The sequence below is a fragment of the Pelecanus crispus genome, chromosome 11 (genome assembly GCF_030463565.1).
Source record: "Pelecanus crispus isolate bPelCri1 chromosome 11, bPelCri1.pri, whole genome shotgun sequence".
Lineage (NCBI taxonomy): Eukaryota > Metazoa > Chordata > Aves > Pelecaniformes > Pelecanidae > Pelecanus > Pelecanus crispus.
In genome coordinates this window covers 3407349-3422445 of record NC_134653.1, presented here as the reverse complement: position 1 = coordinate 3422445, position 15097 = coordinate 3407349, and the positions used below count along the sequence as shown (strand labels likewise).

General features: G+C 56.4%; 2 protein-coding genes across 4 annotated transcripts; one reads left to right on the top strand and one right to left on the bottom strand.

Annotated features, from left to right (window-relative positions):
• The first annotated feature begins 93 nt into the window (after positions 1-93).
• On the top strand, positions 94-10856 carry SMCR8 (SMCR8-C9orf72 complex subunit). 2 transcript variants are annotated; one of them, XR_012831513.1, is made up of 3 exons: positions 94-2447; positions 4990-5591; positions 10818-10856. XR_012831513.1 is itself a non-coding variant. In XM_009480846.2 (2 exons), the coding sequence occupies exons 1-2, from the start codon at positions 94-96 to the stop codon at positions 5441-5443; spliced, it is 2808 nt and encodes a 935-aa protein (XP_009479121.2). In that variant the 3' UTR covers positions 5444-6537. The 2 variants fall into 2 exon arrangements, 1 of the variants encoding a protein (XP_009479121.2); XM_009480846.2 differs by lacking the exon at positions 10818-10856 and having other exon boundaries at positions 4990-6537.
• On the bottom strand, positions 10718-15072 carry SHMT1 (serine hydroxymethyltransferase 1). Of its 2 annotated transcripts, XM_009481182.2 has the most exons (11): positions 14931-15072; positions 14241-14386; positions 13823-13938; positions 13573-13733; positions 13341-13422; positions 12905-13117; positions 12512-12628; positions 12035-12157; positions 11634-11750; positions 11337-11447; positions 10718-10888 (listed from the first exon to the last, which is right to left on the bottom strand). In XM_009481182.2, exons 1-11 carry the CDS (start codon positions 15030-15032, stop codon positions 10719-10721), a joined length of 1458 nt encoding a protein of 485 aa, XP_009479457.1. In that variant the 5' UTR covers positions 15033-15072; the 3' UTR covers position 10718. The 2 variants fall into 2 exon arrangements, with proteins under 2 accessions (XP_009479457.1, XP_075575486.1); XM_075719371.1 differs by lacking the exon at positions 12512-12628.
• Between the last annotated feature and the right edge of the window lie 25 nt (positions 15073-15097).

Below are 15097 nucleotides of genomic sequence, written 5' to 3'. Positions count from 1 at the left end.
GGGGCTGCGGCGGGGCCTCCCGCAGGACCCGGCGGTGGCGGGGGGGACCGGGGGGGCCGCGCTGCTCCATGTCGGTCCCCTCCTGCGGGAAATATGATCAGCGCCCCTGACGTGGTGGCCTTCACCAGAGAGGAGGAGCTGGAGGATGAGCTGTGCAGCGAGCCGCCCCTGCCCGAGGAGTACTCGGTGCCGCTCTTCCCCTTCGCCAGCCACGGCGCCAACCCCTGGGCCAAGGTCGCCGGCTCCAAGTTCACCCGGGACTTCATCCTCATCTCCGAGTTCTCGGAGCAAGTGGGGCCCCAGCCCCTCCTGACCATCCCCGATGACGCCAAAGTGTCGGGCACTTTTGATCTCAATTATTTTTCCCTTCGGATCATGTCTGTGGATTACCAGGCTTCCTTCGTGGGGCACCCTCCCGGCTCTGCCTACCCGAAGCTGAACTTTGTGGAGGATTCCAAAGTGGTGCTGGGGGACTCGAAGGAAGGGGCCTTCGCCTACGTCCACCACTTGACGCTGTACGACCTCGAAGCCAGGGGCTTTGTGAGGCCCTTCTGCATGGCCTATATTTCTGCTGATGAGCACAAAATCATGCAGCAGTTTCAGGAACTCTCTGCTGAGTTCTCCAAAGCCTCCGAATGCCTCAAGACGGGGAACAGGAAAGCTTTTGCTAACGAACTGGAAAAGAAACTGAAAGATCTCGACTACACCAGGACTGTCCTGCACAACGAAACTGAGATACAGAAGAAAGCCAACGACAAAGGCTATTACACAACCCAAGCCATCGAGAAGGCCAACGAGCTGGCCAGTGTGGAAAAATCTATCATTGAGCACCAAGATCTGCTGAAACAAATCAGGTCATATCCCTATAGGAAGCTGAAGGAGTCTGACTTCCACCCCTACGAGCCGGAATGTGCGCTGGACCAGGCCAACGCGGGCTGCGATCAGGACCCGACTACCTCCGACCTTGCTGAGCCTGGCGAAACGCACCTTTACGCCCACGTGCCGTCCTATACCCCCAAGCTCATCAAAGCGAAGTCTGCCAAGTGCTTTGACAAGAAGCTGAAGACGCTGGAGGAACTCTGCGATATTTATTTTTTCACCCAAACCCTTGACCAGTTGCATCAGATCGAGAGGACTTTCAGAGGTGACGTGTGCTACCTCCTGACAGACCAGATCAGTAGGGCGCTCTTGAAGCAACAAAGCGTAACTAACTTCCTCTTTGAGGATGTGACTTTTCTGGATGAAAAACTGCCTGAAAAACAGTACAGAGGCTGCCAAGGGCTCAGTCAAGACATCATCGACAGAAAGTGTTTGGAAGAGTCCCCTGCTCCTAAAGTGGTCATCAGCCTGGGATCCTACAAGTCCAGCGTGGAATGCGTGCCCATCAAGATGGAGCAAGAAATTGGGGACTCCCAGGAACCCAAAATGACCGAGTCCGTGACGTTTGAACACCAGGAGAACCTGGACTATCTTGATGCAGATATTAAAGGCAGCATCAGTAGCGGTGAGAGCATCGAGGTTCTTGGAACGGAGAAGTCTGCGTCTGGCTTGACAAAATCGGAGAGCCAGGCCAGCCTCCCTGTCAGCCCCAGCCCCCAGGTGGGCAGGAGCAAGGTGGGCAGCCGGAGAACCGTCAGCGAGGACAGCATCGAGGTTCTCAGCACGTGTCCCTCCGAGTCACTCATCCCGGAAGATTTCAAAGCGAGCTACCCAAGTGCCATTAACGAGGAATCTTACGCAGATGATGAAGAGGGAGGCCTTCATTTCACCCCCAAACTAAACCCGGATGATGCTGACGAGCAGGAAGACATTTCAAAACAGGAAAACTTAGTGCAGGTTGACTCTGCCTGTTGTATCGGGAAGGAGAGTCCCAATTTCCTCGAGCCTCTGCCTGACCTGGGACCGAAGCCCTGTGACGAGGACGGGGTGGTCAGGATCCCCCCGCAGCCGTACCGGCAGGCCGAGCAGGGGCTGCGCGGGAGCTTCGGGGGCTTCCCCTCCCACGACGGCATCTCGGGGGGGCTCCTTCCCTACGAGGTTGACTCGCGCTACCTGACGGGCAGCAGGGAGGTCAGTAAGAGCAGCCTGGACGAGTGCTCGGACTCCACGAGCTATATCAGCAGCGCCGCCTCCACATGCTCCGACAGGACCCCTTCTCCTGCTCACCCCGCCTGTCCGGCGAGCGAAAGGCACAAAAAAAAGGCTGGCCAGAACGCGCTGCGGTTCATCAGGCAGTACCCCTTCGCTCACCCCGCCATCTACTCCCTGCTCAGTGGCAGGACCCTGATTGTGCTGGGGGAAGAGGAAGCGATAGTCAAGAAGCTCGTGACAGCACTCTCTATCTTTGTGCCCAGCTGCGGCATTTACGCCAAGCCCGTGAAGCACTGGATCGCTTCCCCTCTGCATGTTGTGGATTTCCAGAAGTGGAAGCTGATCGGACTCCAGAGGTAAATTGAGGATCTGTTTGCTTTATTGGTGGCGAGGTGTAGGATTAAAACTTCATCTCCTAAGTGGGGAATTTCAGAGGGGAATTGGTGTGCAGGGGAGGTCTCTGTCTCTAATTACCTACGCAGCTGCCATGAATTTCTGCTTATGGGAGGTATTTTGAAGGGGGGGTAGGTTTGTCTGTCTCTCTATATCCAGCCTCACTTGAGAATTAATATTTAAAACATCATCTGTGTGCCTGCTGCCTGGCTCATACCAGTTATTTTGCCGGGAGGTTTCCTTCTGGTTTAGCCCTTAGTCTGGCAAAACCGAGAACAAACACCCGAGTCCCACTGGTTTCCTGGTTGATCTGATAAGAGTGCTCCTGGAGTCGCTTGTGTGCTCTGCTTTCCCCTGTCTCCTGCTAAACCCCTTCTGACGTTTCTAGCTAGAATTGCATTTTTTAAATGGATGCTTTGATATGGGGAGGGTTTTTCCTTGTGGACCCTAATGAAGAGATGATGCCCTGTCGATGAGTTTGGTAAGTCAGAAATTGGAGTGCCAGCGCTTTGGGCTGTGTTGGTGAGGGTGTGCCAGCCAGGTGTTTTGGGGAAAGGTGGAGGCACGGAGCCTGCGGAGCTGCTGGGCTCTCTTTGAGGGGGTGCAGGTGGACAGAGACTTATTTTTAACACGCCTTAGTGCAGGAAAAAAAAGTCCGCAGTGCTGTACGGGCCATGCTGTTGGAATTGCAGTTCACATGCAAAGGAAGATTCTGCTCAGGGCAAGGACCATCATGAAAGCAAGCACCCCTTCCCCAATCCTGAAATGTGGCTTCACAGTTTATATTAGCAAATAGCGATTGCTCAGCTCTCAAGATTTTGGCCCTGCCTTTGTTGCTGTTATGAAAAGGATTTTCTTTGTGTGTTACCAGGATGTGTTCTGGTGCTTTGGGTGCAGGTATGACACGGAATGGTCATTGCTGTCACCCGGCGTGGAAAACGTGAGTCAGAGTGGCAGCCCATTGCTCAGAGCTGGGCTGGAATAGTTTCTGACAGAGCGTTTCTCAGCAGTATGAAAATCAAAATACAGAAATCTGCTTTCTGGGCTGCTAAGCGTTGTGTTGCTGAGGGTTGTGGATGATGAAATTACCCTAAGCTGTGGGTTTACCCTCATTTCTGTGCTCGTGTGGCAGGATGACAGCTCTGCCAACAGCTGCTCCCAAACTTCTCTGTCTGTCGGTGAGGTTTTTAAAAGCCCCAAGTATTTACTCACTGCTCAATGTTTGTGGTTAGATGCAATTTTTATAAAGAAAAGTCTTTTTTTTTTTTTTTTTTTTTTTTTTTTTTATAGAACTGCTTGTAACATGTGTCAGTCGTTTAAACTCTCCTCTGTGGAATGTTAATTAAGTGTTGAGTTTAACATGGGTGCTCTCAGGAAACCATTTGTACAAGGGCTTTGGGAAGGAATTTGGAGGTTAAATTAATTATTCCGATAAGGGTGCTGCGTCTCCTGAGGCCGGACGCTGCCTGGGCACAGGAGCAGACCTTACCCCAGCAGTTGGGGCTCCTCATTTGAGGCTGGGAGCTGTATCTTAACCAAGCGACTTTAACCACGCAGAATTGAGGAGCAGAAGGTAGAGTTCGCGTAGGCTTGTAATTTGCATTTAAATAACATAAATTTAGGCTCGTTGGATAATTGTACGTTGCGAACATGCTGCGGGTTTGCACCTGAGTGACAAAGGCCCAGGCTCAGCCAGGGAATATTCTGGTTTAAAGACGGTTCCCTTTTTAAAGGAAGGGCGGAAGGTTTCACTCCGCTCTGGGCTTTGACCACCTTGGAGCAGCTCCCTCCCAAAACAGCGATACGGGGGGAAAGTGGGCAAGGGGGGGCTGGTTTGGGTTTCTGAGTCCTTGTTGTCACATCCAGAAGCTACCAGCTGCTGCGAGATTTGCTTCTGTTCACCAGAGATCTATCACTCCCTCTCCGTGTCGCCAAGGGAGGAAGCTGGAGCACAGTGGTTTATGAAGTAGTGCATGCACGCTGCGGATCGGTGCATGGCGGGGATTCAGGGGATGGAGGTTTCTTTGGGATCTGGCAGGCTGGAGAGACTATTCGGCCGTTCTCTTCCGTGCTAGACTTGATTTGCCCGCAGAGGCTCTCGCACCAACTCATGAGCTGGAGGGGAAGTACGTGTGAAACAGGGGCACGGACGTAGCCTGCTGCTTGTCTTTAGGACAAGAGGAAATGGGCTGAAGCTGCGCCAGGGGAGGTTTAGATTGGATATTAGGAAAAATTTCTTCACGGAAAGGGTAGTCAAGCATTGGAACAGCCTGCCCAGAGAGCTGGTGGAGTCACCATCCCTGGAAGTGTTCAAAAAACGGGCAGACGTGGCACTTTGGGACATGGTTTAGTCTACCCTTAATTGGTTTAGTGTGGTCTTGGTAATGTTAGGTTAATGGTTGGACTGGATGATCTGAAAGGTCTTTTCCAACCTAAACGATTCTATGATTCTATGATTAACCGTCTGGTCCCCTCCAGCCGTGACCTCTCTCCTTGCTGTTTCAGGATGGTGTCGCCTGCCGGGGTGAATGTACTGCATGCCCTGAGCCGATACAGCCGGTACGTCAGCATTTTGGATGCCGACAGTAAGACTCTCCGCTGCCCGCTTTATAAAGGCACCTTGGTGTCCCGGCTGGCAGACCACCGCACGCAGATCAAACGAGGAAGCACCTACTATATGCACGTCCAAAGTATCCTCACCCAGCTGTGTTCAAAAGCCTTCCTCTTCACCTTCTGCCATCATTTGCACCTTCCCATCAGTGAAAGGGAGCCGGAGGAATCTGTTGTGAATCGCAGGATGAACTTTCTGAAACTTCAACTGGGCCTTGCCAATGAAGATATCAAAATTGTACAGTATTTAGCTGAGCTGCTGAAGCTGCAGTACATTCAGGAACCCGGCCAGGGGGTGAACCCTCTGCTCAGATTTGACTACGTTCCCAGCTTTTTGTACAAAATCTAGCCTTGCGCAGGCTGTGTGCCTGCGGAATCGAGGTCTGACAAAGCTCACGCGTGCTTGACATTGACGCTGTCTGCAGTAGCTCTCATACGTCGGGAAGGGGCGAAGAAGCCGATGCGTTTTTGCAAGCGTCTCTGCTCCGCAGAAATCGGTGGCTGAGGGACCGGATTTCTGTGTGATTCCCTGTAGCCAAGAACGTAGATGTTCCATCACATAAAACACCGGGCGCTCTGGTTTTTAATGTCACAAGGGGCACTCTTTAACTTTTAAAGCATATCATGGCAGCATCCCAGGGAGATTATGGCATGGAGAGAGAGGTGGGCTGTCTTGGGGATCGATACTTACTAGTGTGCAGCCCCCAAAATAACACAGTGCTCCGCACGCTTCTGCCAGAGCCCTAAATGCTGTTGGTCCCTTCTGTGGAGCCAGGGTGGAGACCAGAGGGGAGATGTAAAGGCCATGTGAAGTTTTTTAATCCACTAGTGTCTCGCGTGAGTGTTGCTTGGAAGCTCCCTGGCAGGGCGGCAGCACGTGGTTACTCGTCTGTGTGCAGCGGTAGCAGATGGTGTCCCTTCCTGCATTTTTTTCTAAGTTTCCTGGCGCTTCCCGGGACGGGTTGTCCCTGGGCGGGTGGGAGAGCAATGGAGGCACACGTGCTTCTCTCCAGAAAGCGTTTGCCAGTTTCTCTCAGCTTTGTTAAAATCTGAAACGTGGAAGGGCTCCTTAATGCCGGCGAGCACCGAGGCGCCCGCTGCTGTGAATGTAGAGCACTGTGCCTTGTTAATTTGTCACATCCTATTTGCTGGGCGACCTCCGAGAAGGCTGGGAGGGAGACCGGGAATCCTCAAAGCGTGTGAGGTCAAAGGTGGCCTTTTTAAGGAGAGAGGGGAACTGAACAGAGTGGGGGGGGACCCTCATTTTTAGGTGCTTTTTGTGATGGGGGAAACAAACAGTGCAATTCAGCTGAAGCTACGCTGTGAGACAGCAGGCTGTTAGAGCAGGCTGCCTGGCTGGTGAGATACTAGTGCTCAGGAGAGATTGGGGATGAATGTACTGGATTCTACGTTGTATCCGTAACAGTTTTTCCTTTTTTTTTTTGTTTTGTTTTGTTTTGTTGGGGAGTTGACTTTTATGCTTTGCGGTAAAGCAGGGTCAGCGTCGCTGCATGCTGCTTCTGGCCGAGCCTTTGTCGTGTCTCGACTACCTCTCCCGGGGCGCTCCTGGGTAGCTCTGGACGGGGCAGAACCGCCGCTCTCTGATCCTGGATGCCGAGGACTTTCCTTTCAAAGCTTCTGCGCCGCTGCCCGTGCCATAAAGGTTGTGCCACCGGTGTGGTGAAGCTCCCAGATTGCTCTGGCAGTGCCAAAAGCTTTGTGCCAGGGCACCATGCTTCCCTCTGGAATCTCGTAGGAGATGTTGCTCCTCAGCCACTGGTCCTGGGCTGCGCTCTGCTCTGCCCGGTGCCATGGGGCGGTGGCAGCCCCCGTGGTACTTCCAAGCAAGAAAAGCCTTGCTAGGAAAGATAGCCTTGTTTTTATTTCTTGTTATCGCTCTTCTGATTAAGGGGTGAGAACAGCTGAGATCGTACAAGATGAGCTGATGCGTTGTTTGGTTTGGTTTTTCTTTTTTTCTTTTTTAAAACCTCTGTTTATTGTGATGGTGTGAGGCAGTGCTGGAGATGAATGTGATGTTTCTTCCGTGCCTGGGGAAGTTTCTGTGTCAGGACTGGGGTTTATCAGCGTTGCTCAGACCCCACCGAAACTCGCTGTGAGAACCACGCTGCTCCGAAACCTGTGTCCCAAAGGCAGGGAGGCTCCTTGGGGAGGCTGTGGTCTGGCACCAGCATCTGCACTTCAGTACTGCTGCTGCCTCTTTCTCTTGCATGGAAAGGTCTCTCTGGGGTAGCGCAGGAGGTATAAACCAACAGGGCAGAAAGACTGTTTTAAATGTTAGCGTTGTTTCTGGTGGCTTACAGTGAGGCCAGCTCAGCCGGGCAAGTTGAGCTCGTGGTACTCTCCAGAGGGATTCCCAAGGTCAGGGGTTGCTGGTGATGGTGTTTTCGGGTGGCAGTTGGGAAGCAGCGTGGCGTCGCCTTCGCTGAAGGTGTGCGGTGTGCCTGTGCGCGGGGCTGCACGCCTTTGAAGCGTGTTTAAAGGCTTTTTCCTTTCCTTCCTGTGCCCTCCTGTCACGTGTGAACTGGGTCGGCTGGTGAAAGGCTTCCGCGTCTGTCGAAAACGCCTGCTTTCTGAATTCTGAAGTGACTTGAGGTGTCCCCTTGTTGATTCATCTGCACCCGAACGGCTTCCACACTGAAGCTGAGGCGAGATTCCCCCGGGGGAAGAGGCATCTTGGTTAATGAGTAACGCAGGTGACACCGGGCAGACGAAAGCTCCCTGCGTCCTGCCTGACCCGCAGCTCTGGAGAAGTGCTCGGCTTGGGAGCTTGTTTCCTGTTGGAAAATGACCTGATGCTATTTGAGTTTGAGGAGGGAGGGACAAACTTTTTTCCTGCTGATTCACCTACGTCTTCCTCCGGGCTGACAGTGCAGAGCAGCGGAGCGGGATCGATGATTAGCGTTGGCTGATCCCATAGTCGCAGTGGTCTCTACCTGTGGTGTTCAGCTGCGCTCATAAACTGCTAAATAATTCACTTCTTGCTCCCTCTATCAAACCGGTAGTATCTGATATTCAAGGCTGTGTTGAGCAATACTTGCACTACCACCTGCCTGACCTGCTTCGTCTCTCCGCCACAAAGCAGCTCTGATTTGGGAGGATGGCACAGGGGCTTTGCATTTCGAAACGGGAGCTCTGCGCTATCTGCTACTTGGCTGTTAAGCAGGAGCTGTGGGGAAATACGCCTCGGAGCGCTTGTCCTCCTAAAGCAGGGTAACCTCTGAGCTCGGGCTGCGGGAAAGGGGCAGCGATGTCGGGCTGCGGCACCGCAGCGCAGCCGGAGCCTGGCCTGCCCTTGCTGCTTGCAGCGCCCGTAACAGCGGCAGAAATCGGGGGGAGTCCGAGTGCCGCTGGTGGTTCAGGAGCTGAATTCCTCTTTGCTCAGTAATTTCTCTGTCTGACCTTCTGCTCCTGTACAGTAAAGATCCCTATACCGGCACTTTAAGACTTTTTCCTCATCTTCACTGTGTTACCTCACTAGTTTCCGACATTAGCAGACTTACAACAAGTTAACGATCTTCGCACTAACAGCTCCCCACAATGAACCTTGGCATGTGTGTTCGTCGCCTTGCACCACGCCGTCCGCGCGCCGCCGTCCGGCCGTCCTTCCGCCGCGAGCAGGGCAGGTTCCTCGCAGCCGCAGCGTGATCCTCACCAACCCTCCGGCCAGCAGAGCCAGCGGTGCTGTGTGTGGCCGTTGCCTGCTTCCGTGAGCGCTGCCAGCATGCCCCCGCCTCCCGCAGGGCCCGCTCCGGCTGCCTCCTCTCTCTCTGCTGCCTGTCAGGGAGAGGAAGCTTTAAGCCTGACAGAGAATTCATCAGAGCAAAGGTCTGCTTTAGCCGTCTGCTGCCTGGCCGGGAGGGCAGGGCTCCCTTTTCTTCCTCCTCTGCTTTCCCAAATGGACTGGCAGCTCCTGCTCTGTGCTACGCTAGCCCACCGCGTTCAGATCCCACCGCGTTCAGATCCCACCCCGAGGAGGGTCAGCCATAGGAGTAGGCGATATTAACCCTACACAGGTTTCATTTCTCAGAGAATAGCGCTTGGATTTACTTTCATCCAGTAGCAATCACTTTTAAGCAGCTCCAAAGCTGTCTTGCCTTGACTAGGGAAGTACTGCCTATACTCTAGCAATATTCACCATTTTGTAAGGGGTGGGAGAGGCGCTTGAGGGGCAAGAGCTGGCTGGCTGCATGCCCATTCCTTGGTTTTCACTGAGCGTGGGGGGCCCTGAGCCCCCAGTGTGGCAGTTCACTGCGGATTCGGTGTCTCGGAGAGCTGAGCGGGACTCGGGGCTCGTAGCAGCGCTTTGAAAAAGGCTCCTGTAATGAGGTGCGACGGGAAATTCAGCGAGCTGCCCAGGCTGGAGGAGAGCACCTGCTCCGCGCGGTGCCCCAGCAGCGCAACGTCAGAGCAAAACAAACCATACCCCGATATTGCAGGGGTCGCAAACCCACTGCACGCTGGATCCCCGAGACGCATTTTAACTGGAAGGCAGAAACACAGGGTACCCGGTCCCGCTGGCCGCCTCGCTGCTGGCACGGGGATGGGGCTGGGCTAAGAGCTGCCTCTGAGGGCTGCGAGGAGGCTGTGATGAATTCTCATCTTATTTTAAAGCACTGTATCCTATTACTGCATGTTGAGTTACGTGTGTGTGTGCCTGTGCGTGCCGAATGCTTGTGTCAGTAGTTAGAGCGAGTGTGACCGGGAGAAATCCAAGAAGCATGTCTTAGTGTCGTGCTGTAAGTGTTACTGCACAAGAGTTTAACAGATGTTAACACCAAATGACTAGTCTGAGAAATGTACTTTTAAAAAAAAAAAAAAAATTATTTATTTGGGTTCAGATATTTTTGAAATACAAAAAAAAAAATTGGTTGTATTTTTTAAAGCTTATAATTCTTGTCATACATTGTGGTTTAATTCTTAATTTTACCGTGCTTATTAAAAAATGGTTCTACCTAAGCTTTGTGCTCAGAGATCTGAGAAAATACTGGGGACGCCGGCTAGGATGGAACGGCGATCCCGGGAGGGCTGTTTCGGTGGGTTTGGGACAAGGCTCGGCCTTGTCAAAGCCTGTGGAGGCTGGAAGGCACAAAAGGAGAGTGGGCTTGTGGGCACGAAGGGGAATCCTCGAGGCAGAAACCAGGGAAGGTTTTAGCGACTGTGAAGTCTCTTGTGCGGCTGAGCGGCTCCTGCAGAGGTGGACCCTGCGTCCTTCGTGGTGGCTGCGGGCAGGGGGGTCTGGGCGAAGGTGGGCAGGGCCTGCCTAAACCTCGCCTGCCGCTCCCCACAGCCAGCGGGAGCCGGATCAAACCCAGGCCCGGCTGTGAGGCTGAGGGTTACCTGGTGCTCGGTCCCAATTGTAAGACTGAGAGGTGCGAGGGCTGCTTTCCCCGTGGCGGGGGCATGCTCAGGGGGGGTCTTGTGCCCCAAACGGGAGGGGAGACGCAAGTACGAGCCAACCAAGGAGCCGCTGCTGCGCCGCAGCCAGTGCCAGCGGGGAGGTGCTGGGAGAAGGCGCTGGGGCGTTGGTCCCGGGCTTGGGGGTGCGAGCGTGCCGCGGTCCCGGGTGCTTCTGTGGCTCCGGGAGCGGGCACCGGTGCTTCCCCTTACAGGACAGGCAGCCCCGGGAGCGGGAAGGTTGCTGCGAAGGCCTCCACTTCTTCCTTCAGTGCCTTCAGCTCCCCCCGGTATTTCTCCTCTTCCAGTTTCTCGTTGAATTCCTTCAGCGTGGCCTTGGGACTCATGTCCTTCTGCACGAGCAGCGTCAGCTCGATCCCTGCCAGGACGGGAGACGCATCGGTCAGCCCTCACAGCCCTCTGCCCGCGCCCGCAGTGGGCAGCTGCCGCATCCCGCGGCTCTCCTGGCCCCACCGCAGGTAACACAGCAGCACTGGGGCTGCTCCCTGAGATGCGCGGGAGGGAAGGAGCAGGCAGCCTTGGGAAACCGGTGTGGGACCCCTGAGGACAACCGGAACAAGACTGAGAAAGGTTGAGTTTTAATCCAGGCTTTCAGCCCGCCGCCTGTGCGGTGGGGAGGGCTTGGCCCATCCCAGCTGTAGCCAGATGTCCTCTGCCACATCCAGATGTGCAGGTGGGACAGTTACTCCTCATGTGTGCACGCATTCCCTTGCCAGCTGCCGGGGAAGCCACCCAGCTTGTGCCTCCTCGCCCGGGGGAGCTGCCGCTGGAGCCGAAACTCGGCCCCGCACGCCTCCGTGCCTCACCTCTGTGGATGTACTGAGCCACCCTGCGGAAATCGTCCTGCCGGAAGCCGCGGGAGGTGAGAGCCGGCGTGCCAAATCGCAGGCCGCTGGGGCGCAGGGCGCTGATGTCACCTGTAGCGGAACAAGTCATGCGTGACCAAAAAAGGTACCAAAAAAACCTGCTGTGCGTGGCAATTCAGCGTGCTTCCCCGTGTCCGGGGTGGACCGGGAGCTGGGAGCCCTGTGGGAAGCTCCGCAGGGGCCATGGGAGATCCCCAGCGTGGGGCAGGACGCGGCAGAGCCTGTGGGATCCCTCACCGGGGCACGTGTTCTTGTTGCAGGCGATGGAGCAGATCTCCAGCACCCGCTCGGCCCGGCTGCCGTCCGTGCCTCTGTTGCGCAGGTCCAGCAGAATCAGGTGGTTGTCGGAGCCCCCTGCAAAGAGAGGGGGGTTGGTGGGGGATGTGGGATCAGGGTAAATGCCGCTCCTGTGCGAGACTTCAGCGAAAAAGGCTTGGGATTGCACCGGGGCCTGCCCCTGGTTTTGGGAGCAGAAGGGATGCCTGCCCTTGGGAGGGAGGGCCGCTTCCAAACTGTTTTGCCCCTGTCCTGAGGAATTACGAGAGCAGAGCCCTGCCTGTGCTGCCCTCACGGCCTGGCTCGGAGCCCTGGCCATGCACAGGGGTCAGCCCCGTCCCGCCGCCGAGACCGGTCCTTACCCGTGACGATGTTGTAGCCCAGCTCCATCAGCGCCGAGGAGAGCGCCTTGCAGTTCGCCACCACCTGCTGCTGGTAAGCCTTGAACTCGGGCGTCATGGCCTGCCGCAGCGCCACGGCGATCCCTGGGGAGGAAGGCAGAGCAGGGGTGAGTTTTTGGGGGCTGGGAGAGCCTGTGGGGACGTGTGGCACTGCCAGCAGAAGCCATCCTGGGAGCTGAGCAAACTGATGGGCAGTCCCTTCCCCTAACCAGGCTGGCGGCGTTGCCGTGAGCAAAAAGGCAGGAGGGGACCTGCCCGGTCGCTCCTCGGGCGATGCTGGATTGTGCCAGCTGCTCCTTGCCGCGGCATCTCCAGGCTGGGAGCCCCTCAGGGCAGCTGGAGCACCCCGCACTGCTGCGGGGGGGTCAGAGCCCAGCCAGGACATCTTTGCCGGCTCCCTTTGCCATCCCAGAGCTCACGGCCAGCCCGGATGCGTACCTGCAATGGCGTGGTTGTGCGGGCCTCCCTGCAGCCCGGGGAAGACCGCCTGGTTGATGAGGCTCTCCAGGTTGTAGAGCGTTTCCTTGCCTGTCTTGGGGTCCACGCTGCGGGTGCCTGCGGGCGGGGAGGGCAGGGTCGCTCACGAGGCAGCACAGCCGCCCTTCTCCCACAAGCTGCTTTCACCCTCTGGCCTCTCAGAGCAGGTATGGTGGTGGTTCTTCTTCAAATCTGGGCCACAGTTGGCCCTGGGAAGCTCCCCAGATGCTCCCAGGAGGCCCCAGACCTTCCTGCCCTCCCTCCTTCCCAACTAGAGCAGGAAGGAGCTTCAACCTGAAGCCCCCCCCAGCCTGGGGGGAGCGTTTCTCCTGGCTCCCCAGCCAGATCAGGCACCTTTGCGGTAGAAGATCATGCCGGCCCTGCAGCCACGCAAGGTCTTGTGGGTGGTGGTGGAGACGACGTCGCAGTAGTCGAAGGGAGAGGGCACCACGCCGGCAGCCACCAGCCCGCTGATGTGGGCCATGTCGGCCATCAGATAGGCACGGTTGTCGTCAGCGATCTTCCGCATGCGGGCATAGTCCAGGTTGCGCGAGTAGCAGCTGACGCCTGCGGGGAGATGGGATGTGGGAGGGGACAGGAGCGGATGCTCGAGGACCCTGGGACAGCCCTGCGATGGGGACAGCACGCAAGCTCCTGCCAGTGTGGATGTGTTAGAGGTTTCCTCCTGGCACTGCAGCATCCATGGGCTTCTCAGGGTGCTCCGGGCTTCAAGGAGCTACCCCCACCCAGGGTGCGTCACCAGGGAGGTGGGTGAGGGTTTGATCCTTACCTGCTATGATCAGTTTGGGGTGGAAGAGGCGGGCATTTGCCTCCAGCTGGTCGTAGTCAATGTAACCAGTCTTGGGGTTGACCTGGGAGAGGAAGAGGAGGGTTCAGCCACGTTGGCATGGGTGAAGATCAGCCACAGCACTGTCCTCCAGGAAGGGATGCCAGGAGCCTGACGCCGGTACTTTTAAGAGGCACTAACATGACGACCACATCCTGGCTCCGCATCTCTGTACCTTGTAGGGCATGGACTCGAAGAAGACGGAGGTGGCGGAGATCTTCTTCCTGTCTGTCATGAAGCCGTGGGTGAGGTGGCCCCCGTCGGGCAGGTCCAGCCCCATGATCCTGCCGTGGGGCTCCACCAGAGCCGTGTACACCGCAAAGTTCGCAGGTGACCCTGCGGCGAGAGCACGCCGGGCTGGTTACGGGCGCCGGGGTGTGTGGAGGGTGGTGCAGCCAGCCTGGCTCTCCTGAGCACCCCGTTACCTGAGTAGGGCTGGACGTTGACGCCCCACTTCTGGGGGTCGAGCCGGTACGCCTGCAGGGCTCGCTTTTGGCACAGCCTTTCCAGCTCGTCTACGAACTCCGTCCCACCGTAGTACCTGCCGGTAAAGGACGGGACAGGGGTTAAACCAAACCCTACGACCGAGCTGTGGAGAACCCGGTGATGCCGTGATTGCAGCAGCCACCGGGACAGCAGCTGCAGCAGACGTGACCCTGCTGAGATTGTCCCACACGTGGCCAAGGACAGAAGCTGAGAGGGTCAGATCCTGCCGTGGAAGAGCTTAGCTGCCAGTGCCAGGACATGGCTTCCCCTCCAGAGGTGAGGTCAGGCAGCATGGGTGGTTCCTCTCCCCTCCCTGCAAGGGTTTGGGCTGGGTGGGACTTTGCCCCAGCCCCGTACCTCTGTCCTGGGTAGCCCTCGGAGTATTTGTTGTTCATGCAGGATCCCAGGGCCTCCAGCACCGCCCGGCTCGCAAAGTTCTCCGATGCAATTAACTCCAGCCCCAGCCTCTGCCGCTGTTTCTCCTTCTTGATGATGCTGTGCACCTTTGGGAAGGGAGAGAAAGTTTCACCTGTGCTGGCTCTGCACGGAGACGTGGATGCTCTGCGGTAGGGGATGCACCCTTGGAAGGGACAGGGCAATGGAGAGGGGCCTGGAAAGTTGCTGGAGAAGGGAGACGAGATCCCTTCTTGGTACAGCTGATCCCAGACAGTTCGTATGTCCGGTCACAGGCCATATTTTTGGTCTGCCAGGAAGCTGCCAGATAATTTATCTGTCATTTGGGCTAGAGAGTCAAGGGCAATGGCCACGTGGCCTGGTGGGCCAGCTGCTCTGGTGTGGACGTTAGAGCTTCAAGCAGAGGGGGATGAGCAATAGATGCGAAATTACAACCATGTTATCTGCAGACAGTTGGAGGATGCCCTCCCTCCACCTCTCGCTGCAGACGGAGGGGGCACGGAGGATGGATGGGTCCCACCAGCTCAGCCTTGGACCATTTCGCTGCCGCATCCCTGGCTCGAGGAGGTCAGCGTCCCCACGGCTGTCTGGGGGATGAACGAAGTGGCTGCTGGGCAGGGAAGGGGCTCTCACCTCCGGGTCGTTGCTGTCGAGCGGCTCCATTACCATCCTGTTATGGCAGGCCCAGAGCTCCGCGTTGGGGAGGCCCTCATTGTCCTGTGTCGAGTTTGCCATTTTCCTGCTGGGTCCCAGGTCCCCTGCCAGCAGAGAGGCGAGTTTGTGGGATGGCAGCGGGGCTG

What these genes read in the sequence shown, in the direction of transcription:
- SHMT1 (XM_009481182.2), bottom strand. Translation starts at nt 15,032, where the DNA reads ATGGCAAACTCGACACAGGACAATGAGGGCCTCCCCAACGCGGAGCTC. An exon ending in TCGAGTCCATGCCCTACAAG is followed by an intron (nt 13,423 to 13,572) that starts GTACAGAGATGC and finishes TTCCTCTCCCAG; the next exon opens with GTCAACCCCAAGACTGGTTA. An exon ending in CATGATCTTCTACCGCAAAG is followed by an intron (nt 12,629 to 12,904) that starts GTGCCTGATCTG and finishes CCCCGCCCGCAG; the next exon opens with GCACCCGCAGCGTGGACCCC.
- SMCR8 (XM_009480846.2), top strand. Translation starts at nt 94, where the DNA reads ATGATCAGCGCCCCTGACGTGGTGGCCTTCACCAGAGAGGAGGAGCTG. An exon ending in AAGCTGATCGGACTCCAGAG is followed by an intron (nt 2,448 to 4,989) that starts GTAAATTGAGGA and finishes TTGCTGTTTCAG; the next exon opens with GATGGTGTCGCCTGCCGGGG.